Here is a 13,581-nt window from a genome sequence, read left to right as displayed (position 1 = left end):
GCTTATGCTGAGACTTTTGTTTCCAATTAGTAACTTCAAATTGACAGAACACAGAATTAACCAGGTTGGAAAAGACCTTTGAGATCATCAAGTCCAACCTATCACCCAATCATAAATTACAGAATTACAGAATCACAGAATTGTCAGGGTTGGAAGGGACCTCAAGGACCATCTAGTTCCAACCCCCCTGCCATGGGCTGGAACACCTCACACTACATCAAGTTGCTCAGAGCCACATCCAGCCTGGCCTTAAAAACCTCCAGGGATGAGGCTTCTGCCACCTCCCTGGGCAACCTGTCCCTGTGTCTCACCACCCTCATGGGGAAGAACCTCTTCACCTTAAAAACCTTAAAAACTTCCAGGGATGAGGCATCTACTACCTCCCTGGGCAACCTGTTCCAATATCTCACCACCCTCATGGGGAAGAACCTCTTCACCTTAAAAACCTCCAGGGATGAGGCTTCTACTACCTCCCTGGGCAACCTGTTCCAGTGTCTCACCACCCTCATGGGGAAGAACCTCTTCACCTTAAAAACCTTAAAAACCTCCAGGGATGAGGCTTCCGCTACCTCCCTGGGCAACCTGTCCCTGTGTCTCCCCACCCTCATGGGGAAGAACCTCTTCACCTTAAAAACCTCCAGGGATGAGGCTTCCACTACCTCCCTGGGCAACCTGTCCCTGTGTCTCACCACCCTCATGGGGAAGAACCTCTTCACCTTAAAAACCTCCAGGAATGAGGCTTCTGCCACCTCCCTGGGCAACCTGTGCCAGTGTCTCCCCACCCTCATGGGGAAGAACCTCTTCACCTTAAAAACCTCCAGGGATGAGGCTTCCACTACCTCCCTGGGTAACCTGTTCTAGTGTCTCACCACCCTCATGGGGAAGAACTTCTTCCTAAGCACCACCCCAAGATTACTTTCCTAACCACTGAAAACAATGTATATCTTAGAGGGCTAGTACTCCAACACCAGCCACTTCCAGTGATGTACCAGTGAGTTAGCAGGGTAATATTATCATAGTCTTTATTGATACAGAAGATTGAAGTTACAGAACATCCAGCAAACCCACCCTCTTAACTTGCCCAATATTTGAGGATGAACAGTTACAGACAACCAAATGATTCAGTGACTTAAGAGTGCAGCTATTGATTACAGTAAAACTGTTAATATTATATTGCAAAATATAAGTGCCTGTACAGTGTATAAATACAACAGCTTTCTGTTCCTTGTCAGGAACATAAGCCAATCACACACATCTTTCAGTTTCATTTAGCTTGTGCTAAAAGCAGCACACTTCTATCTTAAATATACAATAATGTAAACCATAGCTATTAAATCTTTCAGTTTCACTCCCTGCACCTCAACTCACAACTTATATTACAGTACTTTTAGAAGCTGAGTGAACTCTCTTTTAACTCAGGTTTCTGCCAGAATTTCCTATCTTATTAAATCTTTGGCAACGTTTGACAGGAACAGTCTCATTACTCAGTATGTTTTTACCATGTGACACTTTAACCATATCCAAAGCAAGACACTCTGACTCCCAGCTCCTTCTATGTGAAAGAGCAAGCCATGCAAATGCACTGGAGGAGTGTTAGAACAACAGCAATCCTACACTGTAGGAGAAAAGGTATCAATAAACATTTTACAGATCCAAAAGACACAGCATTGCTAGACATGGCAATGTTGGCCCACTGAGTAAACTCACTATTTCATACCTGGTCAGGCTCTTTGTAACAGGATTGAGGATGGTAAATACAGTCCTATCACTATATAAAACATGGGGTGTGTTTGGAAAACAAGACCAAAAATACAGGTAGGAAATACCTGCCTGAAAATCTGCTCCTTGCCAGGCTGCTTCTGGGTCAGACACAGCTGCAAGATGTGTAAGGGTTTGGACTTGGGCCAGGTTACACAAAGTTTGATGGGTAAGGTCAGATTCCTCACACCTATCATGCTTCTAAGCAAGCCACTTGACTTTCAAACAGTACCCACCTTTCAGGTTCTAGGTACCCAGCTCAGCAAACCTTCTTTGACAGTACCAGTTCAATATTCACTTGCACCTGCAAAAAAAACCACCACTGAACTCTGGTTAAGTCCTTCTGCACGCTGGTAGAAGCTGCTCAGTAGGGCACAATTAGTGCAGAACAGGTGATAGGAAAGGCCTCAACAGTCCTTTGTTTTCCACACACATGGGTAGAAAGCAGCAGAGTTAATAGGATAAATAACTTTCATTCAAACCCTACCAGTCCTGCTAAAACTGTCCCACATAGAAGTATGTGATGTCAAGTAAAATATGCTGCACAGAAGTTTATCCTATCAATCTGTAGTGTATGTGTGTGCAAATGACAGGCTCATCATGAAACAGATGGAAACAGATGCAGTGTCTTAAAACAGCTTAGAGGCTAAAAAGCCTTTAAGACAAAAAGCTGAAGTTACCTTTTGCCTCTCTGCTAACTCTCTGTGGCACTTTCTCATGCAAGGTTATTTCTAGAGCATCACATCTGCAGAGATTCATCCCTTTAAAGTGCCTGCCAAGTATTTAACTTTGTCCATGCTAAAATGAAAACAAGAGCATTACTCAGACACTATTGCTTGAACAGCTACATGCAGTTTGAACTGCGTGCTGTAACAAACCCCTACTAGAAATGCCCTCATCAGCACAGAGATGAAAGTGCTCAAATGCAGTCACCACATGGTGGATGACTAGGGAAAATACTCTGAATAGGAAATATAAATATAGATATATCTAGCAGTGTTACTCCAGCACTGAAATGCCAAGTGGTAGACTTGTGTGCAACATACTGAAGGCAAGCAAAATATTGTATATATTCCTCTCCTAATGTGTAGGAATAGAGTGGGGAGGTTTTGGCATACCATATTTCCTGGGGGGATGCTATAATTAAAACACAGGAAAAGTAGAGAAAAAGAAGAGTCTTTGTAACAGGGTTGAGTATGATAAATACAGTCCTATTATTACATGAAGTATGGAGTGTGTGTGGAAAACAAGACCAAAAATGCAGGCTTAGCATTTGGAGTCAAAAACACCCACGGAGTGTGAGCCACCCAACCAAACATGACCCCTGAAAATCAGGATTCCAGCATGGGCTTGCTGAACAAAACTCATTGCTATCCAATTACCAACTTATCAACCTTTTCTACCTTTTTTTTTGTTCTCTTCCACAATAGACAAAAGAAGCACAGCTCTGTAAAGGGCAGGTTAGAGCCTTTCTTTTTTTTAAGGCAGAACAGAAGCATGAAAAAATAATCATTGTATCCTCCAGTAGAAATATAGATAGGCAGTCTACAAAAGTGTTTCATACATTTGTATAGTTGAAATCAAGGGGAAAATGGGTACAAAAAGGGGTTAAAAAATGGGTTAGGGGGGGCAGCAGCTACCAAAAATGTAAGAAAATAAACTGTTTATCATTTGTGCAGCTGAATGGTTTGGGATTGTGAAAGCAATGTTGCTGTGATTAACAACGTCCTATAGCCTTTCATTCCAAACCCAAAAGGGAGGGAGAATTGCTTTCTAAGAGTATCCTATTTTGAACATATACATCTCATGTACATCTCTCCACAAACTCACAGCAGTTGAAAGCAAGTCCTGAGTCATTTCTTCAGACAACCTGCAGGTAGGTGGTATGCTTGAGGGAAGAAAGGGCTTCAAAACAGGCATCCTTGGTGGCCCCTCCAGCTCACAGTGCTGTGGAATCATAAGTTCTTTCACAAATAACCCACAGTTTATAGGTGTGAAAGTATAGCACAGGCTTCAGTCTAGAAAGTAGTGTCACATCCTTCCCTTTCTCGTGCAGAAAGAAACGTCGTGACCCTTCTAAGCTGCTCTGGGCAGCCAGACCTTGGTTTCACCACCCACCACAGCTGACACTTCCCTGGAGCAAGGGTTGTGCCACACTGAACAGCTCATGCATGGTAGAGGAACATATGGGAACAGATTGTGTAAGATAGCAAGTACACTCCTATGTAGATAACATTTGGTCTATGCAAAGATGCAGCCTTTACCTCAAAACCTTACCTTACAGTCTTGTCCATTCTTCACCATAAATATTAAGATGTCCAGCATGAAAAACTTCCTTTATGCTTACTGTAACCCCTCAGCAGCAGTGCTCTGCTGTACTAACCAGGGAGGGCTTGGTACTTCCAATTGCTTGAAAAAAACCCTTGGAGCCAATGCGAAAGAAACTGCACAAGAATGCACAGCACAGTCTGCAGACATACTGACTCCCAGGAACCAGAGCCAGGCCACTGCAACTGCAAAACCCACAGGTGCCCTTTTCAAAACTAAGGTGCCCCTGGTTCAACAGGGTGTTTAATTCACCCATCAGAGGCAGCCAAGAGAAGATCTGTGCACCACTCAGCTCCCATTCCAACCCTTACAACAGAGCTGGCATGCAAACAGCAGTGCCTAGACTTGCTGCCTGCACATGGGAACTGGACTGCTCTCCATCTTTTCTGAGGGGGAAGGCATCTTGGCTTCCTTATAAAAGTCCTTTCCTTTGTTGTTCCTTGCAAATAACCTAAACCCCTATTTCCTTACTGTACTCACATAGATATATTTTAAAACATGACATCAACTCAGTTTTTCAGAGCAGAGGTTGAGAGCAAAGGGGTTAATTCAGGGAGCAAGGGGGCAGGGAATGAAGAAAAGAATAAACAGCAGAGGGAGGAAGGGCTGCATGCTGGTTTTCAAAAATCCATTTAAAACCCACTGGAATGAGGCCCACACACAGGTCTGCCATCCATCCAGGATTTCTTGTTAAGGAGCAATATAGTTCACAGTGGCTGGCTATTACTTTAAACCAACCAGGGAGTCTGTAGCATTTAAATCCACAGAGATGCTCTGTGTTGTGTTTGCTAGCGCTGTGGGTGCAGGGGAAATGATTTCCTCAACCGTCACGTAGGTCCCAGTTAAAAATCCAACCACTCCAATAACAGCTATGAAAATGTCTTTAAGTATTGTCCACAAGCTTAAGTTTTCCTTGTAGAAAGTGAGGATTTCAATCAAAGGCGGCAGAATCAGTGCCAGAGTGCTGCTGCTGACGGCTCCAACTAAAGAGATCACCAGGTCCAGGCGAGGGATCAAAACGGCTACAGCGCCTAAAAGACAAGAAGAGGGACAGTGCTGTCACATTCAGCAGCCTCAGGAAAAACATAACTGTGGCAAACCAATCTTCTGGTGCTGATTAAAAAGTTCTGTCATTCACCATTTTTCCAGCTACAAGTGGGGTGCACTATACAGACTAATACCTGCAACTGTGAGATGCATCTTCATGTTCATGGGAGACACTGAATTTCTGCATAGGCTGGCAGAGCTTCACAGAATCACAGAAAGCATTTGGCTGAAAGAGACCTCAAAGATCATCCAGTCTGACCTACAACCCAGCACTGAAGGGTCAATGCTAAACCAAGTCCCTAAGCGCCAGCTCCATACGCTGCTTAAACACCTCAAGGGGCTGTGACTCCACCACTGCCCTGAGCAAACCATTGAAAGGTTTGAAAAGCCTCTCTGTGAGGAAATATTTCATCATATCCATCCTGAACCTTCCCTGGCACAGCTTGAAACCATTTCCTCTAGTACTGCTGCTTGCCACCAAGGACAAGAGGCTGGGCCCCTCCTCACCCCAACATCCATTCAGGTAGTTGGAGAATACAACAAACCAGGTTGGAAGAGACCTTCAAGATCATTGTGTCCAACCAATCATCCAACACCACCTAATCAACTAACCCACGGCACCAAGCACCCCATCAAGTCTCCTCCTGAACACCTCCAGGGATGGTGACTCTACCACTTCCTCGGGCAGCCCATTCCAATGGGAAATCACTCTCTCTGTGTGAAACTTCCTCCTAACCTCCAGCCTAAACCTCCCCTGGCACAGCTTGAGACTGTGTCCTCTTGTTCTGGTGCTGGTTGCCTGGAGAAGAGGCCAACCCCCTCCTGGCTACAACCTCCCTTCAGGTAGCTGCGGATGGCAATGAGGTCTCCCCTGAGCCTCCTCTTCTCCAGGCTAAGCAACCCCAGCTCCCTCAGCCTCTCCTCACAGGGCTGTGCTCCAAACCCCTCCCCAGCTCTGTTGCCCTTCTCTGGACACCTTCCAGCAACTCAACATCTTTCCTACACTGAGGGGCCTAGAACTGGACACAGGACTCAAGGTGTGGCCTAACCAGTGCTGAGTACAGGGCAGAATGACCTCCCTGCTCCTGCTGGCCACACTGTTCCTGATACAGGCCAGGATGCCATTGGCTTCTTGGCCACCTGACCCTTTGTATGTGGCAGGAATGTCAGCCTTTTTTTCTCTTCCATAAATACATCACCTGCTAGCTGTCAGACACTGGCACAAACATCCACAACATCTGCCTGCTTTCCACTTGCTATCACTTCTCATCAAGACGAGCAAGTAATCAGGGAGAGAGGGAATGGGGAAAGCTGTCAGCATATCAAAAATGACACATATTGTGATGTTATTCTTCATTCTTAAGCCACAATAAAAGATTGTCTTTAAAGCAACTCCTTTGCCAAAAAGATATTATGTAGACAATGTTTATGGCAACAGACATACAGAGCTAGTAGGAAGGAATTCCCCATATAACACATGAGGATGAAAACCAGAAGGTGTGTACCAACTCAATCATTTCTCAAGATGAGCTTCTATTTGCAGAGTGTCTTTGCTGTGGGCTGAATGCCACCAGCTGCCTCAAATGTTGACAACTTGTGCTTCTGAAAAGCAACAGACTCAAATTATGTTATGATGCTCTCTATTGAGAATATCTAACTAGGGAAAACTTACATTGGCAAACACACTCAAAATTCACTTGCAGACCCCAACAGTTATCTGCTGCCAGCAGGTAACCATTTGCTACACATATTAATAAAATCTCTAACCACAGATATTGCACATAGAAAAGGAGGAAAGACTGAAGGTATAAGCTCACAGAGAGATAAAGGATTCTCCAGCCCTTCCCATCTGAAAGCAGCATATCAGACACATATCATCCACAGCTCTGACAAGAAAAATAATGAACTTCTTCTTGCTTGCCATGGCTATAGTTTATTAACACTTTGTGTTTCTATAGAGATATGAGAGGCACCATGTGGCCTAAATAAGCTGGGGCAGAGACAGAGCTGTCCTGCAGGAAACCTTAGGAAGACTCTGACACTCAGAAGTATAAACACAAGTTTTTTTATGCCACTGTTACAATACACCTACTCCATGTCAAACTGTTTCTTCCATTGCATGAATGTGACAAGGACTGGAAATGTCATGTTTATCCATTAACTGGGACAAAGCTGATCAGGAACAGTGTGGCCAGCAGGAGCAGGGAGGTCATTGTGCCCCTGTACACTGCACTGGTTAGGCCACACCTCGAGTCCTGTGTCCAGTTCTGGGCTCCTCAGTTTAGGAAGGAGGTTGACTTGCTGGAACGAGTCCAGAGAAGGGCAATGAAGTTGGTGAAGGGTTTGGAACACAGCCCTGTGAGGAGAGGCTGAGGGAGCTGGGATTGCTCAGCCTGGAGAAGAGGAGACTCAGGGGTGACCTTATTGCTCTCTACAACTACCTGAAGGGAGGTTGTAACCAGGTGGGGGTTGGTCTCTTCTCCCAGGCAGCCAGTACTAGAACAAGAGGACACAGTCTCAGGCTGTGCCAGGGGAGGTTTAGGTTGGATGTTAGGAAGAAGTTCTATACAGAAAGAGTGATTGCCCATTGGAATGGACTGCCCAAGGAGGTGGTGGAGTCACCATCACTGGAGGTGTTTAGAAGGAGACTTGATGGGGTGCTTGGTGCCATGGGTTAGTTGTTTAGGTGGTGTTGGATGACAGGTTGATGGGTTGGGTGCGATGATCTTGAAGGTCTCTTCCAACCTGGTTTGGTTTATTCTAAAGTTTATTCTAAAATTAGGAAAGAACTGGTACTGGAGCAAGTACAGAGGAGGGCAATGAATCTGGGAAAGAGCCTGGAGAATAAATCTTGTGAAGAGTGACTGAAGGATCTGGGGATGCTTAGTTTGAAAACGAGGAGGCAGAGGGGAGACCTCATCACTCTCTACAACTACCTGAAAAGACATTGTGGAGAGGCTGGTGCTGGTCTCTTCTCACAGGAAATTAGTGATAGAGCTGTGACTCTGTGTGTGGGTAGCTTGAGGCTGGACCTTAGGAAAAAACTTTCACAGAAAGAATGGTCAGGCCTTGGAATGTGCTGCCCAGGGAGGTGGTGGAGTCACCAACCCTGGATGTGTTTAAAGGTGGTTTGCATGTGGTGCTTGGGGATATGGTTAGGGGCAAACCTTGCAGAGTAGGGTTAATGGTTGGACTTGGTGATCCTGAGGGTTTTTTCCAACCTGAATGATTCTGTGAAGCATTATGCCAAAGTTAAATTTTGCAGCCATAACTGTACTCAAGCCTTAGAAGTAGGCACAAAACAACATTGGCCAAGTGCTCAGGCCAGACTGACTGACACAGATATGCACAGTCCACAGGCAAATAAAAAGTGTAGCTGAGGTATATTTGCAATGAATTGTGAAACTCTCAGCTAATAAGTATGTTGAATATGTTCTTCTGAAGTAGAAGAGAGAGCTGCACATTTATTATTTAGTCAGTTAGACAGATACAGATTTTCAGCTTATAGAACAGAACAGAACAGAACAGAATAGAATAGAATAGAATAGAATAGAATAGAATAGAATAGAATAGAATAGAATAGAATAGACCAGACCAGACCAGGTTGGAAGAGACCTTTGAGATCATCAAGTTCAACCTAGCACCCAACACCATCTAATCAACTAAACCATGGCATCAAGTGCCTCACCCAGTCTCTTCCTAAACACCTCCAGGGATGGTGACTCCACCACCTCCTTATGCAGCACATTCCAATGGCCAATCACTCTTTCTATGAAGAACTTCTTTCTAACATCCAACCTGAACCTCCCCTGGCACAGCTTGAGACTGTGTCCTCTTGTTCTGGTGCTAGTTGCCTGGGAGAAGAGACCAACACACACCTGGCTACAACCTCCCTTCAGGAAGTTGCAGAGAGCAATAAGGTCTCCCCTGAGCCTCCTCTTCTCCAGGCTAAGCAACCCCAGCTCCCTCAGCCTCTCCTCATAGGGCTGTGCTCCAGACCCCTCACCAGCTTTGCTGCCCTTCTCTGGACATACTCCAGCAAGTCAACCTCCTTCCTAAACTGAGGGGCCCAGAACTGGATACAGGACTCAAGATGTGGCCTAACCAGTGTGGTGTACAGGGGCAGAATGACCTCTTTGCTCCTGCTGGCCACACTATTCCTGATCCAGCCCAGGATGCTATTGGCCCTCTTGGCTGCCTGGGTACACTCCTGGCTCATGCTCAGCCTTTCTGTCACCTAGTACCCCCAGATTCCTTTCTGCCTGGCCACTCTCCAGCCAGTCTGAGTATGTTGAATGTGCTCTTCAGAAGTAGCTGAGAGGGCTGCACACTTATTATTTTGTCAGTTAAGCAGATTCAGATTTTCAACTTATATAATAGACCACTTTTGATTCTACATGTGTCCAGAATATGGAAGGTATTCATTAATTAGCTCACAGGTTTCTTTGAAACATCCTGATTCATCACAAATAATGAGAATTTAGTTATTTAATTAATTGGGGGGGGGGAAAAATTAATCTACAGTTTATAATTGCTTCAGGTTACAGAAAAGCAAACTGCTGTGTGTTGGTTTGGATCTTGCCAAATGTTTGTCTGGCTCATACCATTTTGTACACATCTGGATACTGCTGTTGGAGGAGGTTCGAAAACGTGGTTCAAGGTTTTAATCAGCGCCTTGCTTATTCTCTAACAATCAAAGAGAAGTGCAATTTGTCCTTATTACCCACTAAAGAAACTCCTCAAAAGCTAAGAAAGAGGCCCAGTTTCAAGGAGAAGTAAACAAAGGGCATTCCAGTTCTGGGCCCCTCAATTTAGGAAGGAGGTTGACTTGCTGGAACGAGTCCAGAGAAGGGCAACGAAGTTGGTGAGGGGTTTGGAACACAGCCCTGTGAGGAGAGGCTGAGGGAGCTGGGGTTGCTTAGCCTGGAGAAGAGGAGACTCAGGGGTGACCTTATTGCTCTCTACAACTACCTGAAGGGGGGTTGTAAACAGGCAGAGGCTGGTCTCTTCTCCCAGGCAGCCAGCACCAGAACAAGAGGACACAGTCTCAGGCTGCATCAGGGGAGGTTCAGGCTGGAGGTCAGGAGGAAGTTTTACACAGAGAGAGTGATTGCCCATTGGAATGGGCTGCCCAAGGAGGTGGTGGAATTGCCATCACTGGAGGTGTTCAGGAGGAGACTTGACAGGGTGCTTGGTTACATGGGTGAGTTGATTAGGTGGTGTTGGATGACAGGTTGGACGCGATGATCTCGAAGGTCTCTTCCAACCTGGTCTATTCTATTCTATTCTATTCTATTCTATTCTATTCTATTCTATTCTATTCTATTCTATTCTATTCTACAGGTAGGGAGCCTGATTTTCCCAGGCATGCAGAGGTTTTAAATATGCAACATCCGAGTAGAAATTCTAAAGCTTAACAAACAAGTCATGAAACTTTCAAGCTCTGAGAATCTCAGCTGAAGAAGTAAGTCCTACAACATCTCTATGACACTTAATTTTTGAGAAACATTTAAAATATTTAAAGATTAAGGCTCAGTGTGTGCTACTCCTTAGACATCAGCTGGGAATTGCAGGCTTACTTAGAGAACCATAATGCATCATTTCTCTCTCTTTTATAAAACAGTAACACAGCATGTCACAATTGATAGGTTGGACACAATGATCTTGAGGTCTCTTCCAACCTGGTCTGGTCTGGTCTGGTCTATTCTATTCTATTCTATTCTATTCTATTCTATTCTATTCTATTCTATTCTACTCTATTCTACTCTATTCTATTCTATTCTAGGCTCAGGGGAGACCTTATGGCTCTCTACAACTACCTGAAGGGAGGCTGTAGCCAGGTGGGGGTTGGTCTCTTCTCCCACGCAGCCAGCGCCAGAACAAGAGGACACAGTCTCAAGCTGCACCAGGGGAGGTTTAGGCTCGAGGTGAGGAGAAAGTTCTTTACAGAAAGAGAGATTGACCATTGGAATGTGCTGCCTATGGAGGTGGTGGAGTCACCATCCCTGATGGTGTTCAAGTGGGGATTGGATGTAGCACTTGAAGCCATGGTTTAGTTGGTCATGAGGTGCTCGGTGATAGGTTGGACTTGATGATCTCTCACTCCCTGCCTCTCCCCTTACCCCCCTGTACAAAAGGGACAAGAGAAAGCAGCAGAGAAGTTAGACTGAGCCAGGGCCAGCAAAAAGCACTTTATCTCTCCCCAGCAAAGCAAAACAGCCAGAGGTCAGAAGACAAGAGAAAAAGGGAAGAGTTGTTATGGTACAGCTTCTCTTGCTCTAGATATTTACCCAATGAATTCATTTAGAATGAACTTTTGTTTTCCTTTTCACACCCAACAGGGATCTATTTATATTTTTCTACTTTTTTTTTCTGCTCAAAACCTGTAACTAAATTTTAAAGGCACAGCCTAAAACCACCACAGTTGGCCTGCTAATTTTGGGGCTGTGAAAACAGAGTGTATTTGGCAGGATGGGCTCCTGTTGCACATGGCGCACACTGAATTAGTGCGGACATGCTCATTAATGACTTGTGAATTTACTGCAACCTATCTAAAGTAAATTAAAAAATCATGCCCATAAAAAGACAACAATCACAGAGGGAGATGACCAATGCATTTCCTAAACAAGGCTTTGCAACAGCTGGTGTCACAGGCACTAGTTAGTTCAAGCCTGCTGTGTTGACTGATGATACTGAAAGAACAAGTTGCTAAGTGCTTTGGCTTCCCGGAGAGAATCACGTGCAGTAGCTTGCTGAAGTTCAGCTCCCTGTATTGACAGGCTCAGGCAGATTAAGTACTGAATTATGACCTGCAGTCTGAATCCATCAAAAAAATGCAGCCATCTGCAGATGTTTTTAATCTTAATTTTTTTGGCATTTCACCTCACAAAGTGAGGTTTGGAAAAAGCAGTTTGCTTCATCATGCAGGAAAACTCCACTGCCAGACACATAGCTGCCTACAGCTCAGCACAGGGAAATTCAGGTACAGTTGGGATAGGATAGGGTAGGATAGGAATAGAATAGAATAGAATAGAATAGAATAGAATAGAATAGAATAGAATAGAATAGAATAGAATAGAATAGAATAGAATAGAATAGACCAGGTTGGAAAAGACCTTTGAGATCATCAAGTCCAACCTATCACCCAACGCCGTCTAATCAACTAAACCATGGCACCAAACACCCCATCCAGTCTCTTCTCAAACACATCTAGGGATGGTGACTCCACCACCTCCCTGGGCAGCCCACTCCAGTGGCAAATCTCTCTTTGTGTGAAGAACTTCTTCCTAACATCCAGCCTAAACCTCCCCTGGCACAGCTTGAGACTGTGTCCTCTTGTTCTGTCACAGGTTGCCTGGGAGGAGAGACATGTCCTCAGCTGTGCTTCCTCTAGGCTGGGCCTCACTGCACAGATCACTCTTTGCCAGATGTCTGGAAACATTCCCCATAATCTGTGAGCTATGCATGGGCAAGACAAGGGCTCAGTCTCCTTAGTATTCATTCTTCACCTTTTGTGACCCAAGTAAATCAATACCCAATGGAAATACATGAGTGTGTGTAATAAGCCTCAACTGCTCCATGCTATCCTTTAGCTCTAATTTCCAAAAAGCTCACCATCATCTCTTCAGATTTATGAGAGAGGAAAAATAATAACCTAATGCCTACAGTGCCAACAGGAATAAGGGGACTCAGGTTCAACACTCTCCTATGGTAACTGAGGTTTAAATCCCACTTCAAATGTTCCATGACACCGGGTTTATAGCTTCCAGCTAGAAAATGACCTGCCAATTACATTTTTCTAAACATCACCCAAATAAGTTTCCTAAAAACTTGATTTCTTGGTTCATGTTATTTAAGGTATGTCCTTTATTAAGGAAAAAAGAAAAGGGAAAGGGAAAGGGAAAAGGGAAAGAAGGGAAAGAAGGGAAAGAAGGGAAAGGGAAAGGGAAAGGGAAAGGGAAAGGGAAAGGGAAAGGGAAAGGGAAAGGGAAAAAGGAAAGAAGGGAAAGACGGGAAAGACGGGAAAGAAGTGGAAGGGAAAGAAGGGGAAGGGAAAGAAGGGGAAGGGAAAGAAGGGGAAGGGAAAGGGAAAGGGAAGAAGGTTCGGAGAGGAGAGGAGAAGAGAGGTTCGGAGAGGAGAGGAGAAGAGAGGTTCGGAGAGGAGAGGAGAGGTTCGGAGGGGAGGGGGAGGGGGAGGGGAGGGTAGGGGAGGGGAGGGGAGAGGTTCGGTTCGGAGAGGGAGAGGTTAGGTTCGGAGAGAAAGAGAAGAGAAGAGAAAGAGAAGAGAAGAGAAGAGAAGAGAAGAGAAGAGAAGAGAAGAGAAGAGAAGAGAAGAGAAGAGAAGAGAAGAGAAGAGAGAAGAGAAGAAGAAGAGAAGAGAAGAGAAGAGAAGAGAAGAGAAGAGAAGAGAAGAGAAGAGAAGAAGAAGAGGAAGAGAAGAGAAGAGAA

At 44.8% G+C, this 13,581-nt stretch overlaps 1 protein-coding gene across 1 annotated transcript in view; it reads right to left on the bottom strand.

Moving 5' to 3' along the window:
- Nucleotides 1–1,010: 1,010 nt before the first annotated feature.
- SLC36A4 (solute carrier family 36 member 4) overlaps nt 1,011–13,581 on the bottom strand; it is a 102,191-nt gene continuing 89,620 nt past the window's right edge. Inside the window, exon 11 of the mRNA XM_068145730.1 lies at nt 1,011–5,117. Within this exon, the coding sequence (XP_068001831.1) occupies nt 4,810–5,117 (308 nt within the window). The 3' untranslated portion in view covers nt 1,011–4,809. The remainder of the gene's footprint in view (nt 5,118–13,581) is intronic.

Source organism: Melanerpes formicivorus, unplaced genomic scaffold, assembly GCF_026170545.1.
Source record: "Melanerpes formicivorus ecotype bairdi unplaced genomic scaffold, bMelFor1.0.p_v2 SCAF_1, whole genome shotgun sequence".
Taxonomy (NCBI): Eukaryota; Metazoa; Chordata; class Aves; order Piciformes; family Picidae; genus Melanerpes; species Melanerpes formicivorus.
This window is presented reverse-complemented; position numbering and strand designations above follow the sequence as displayed.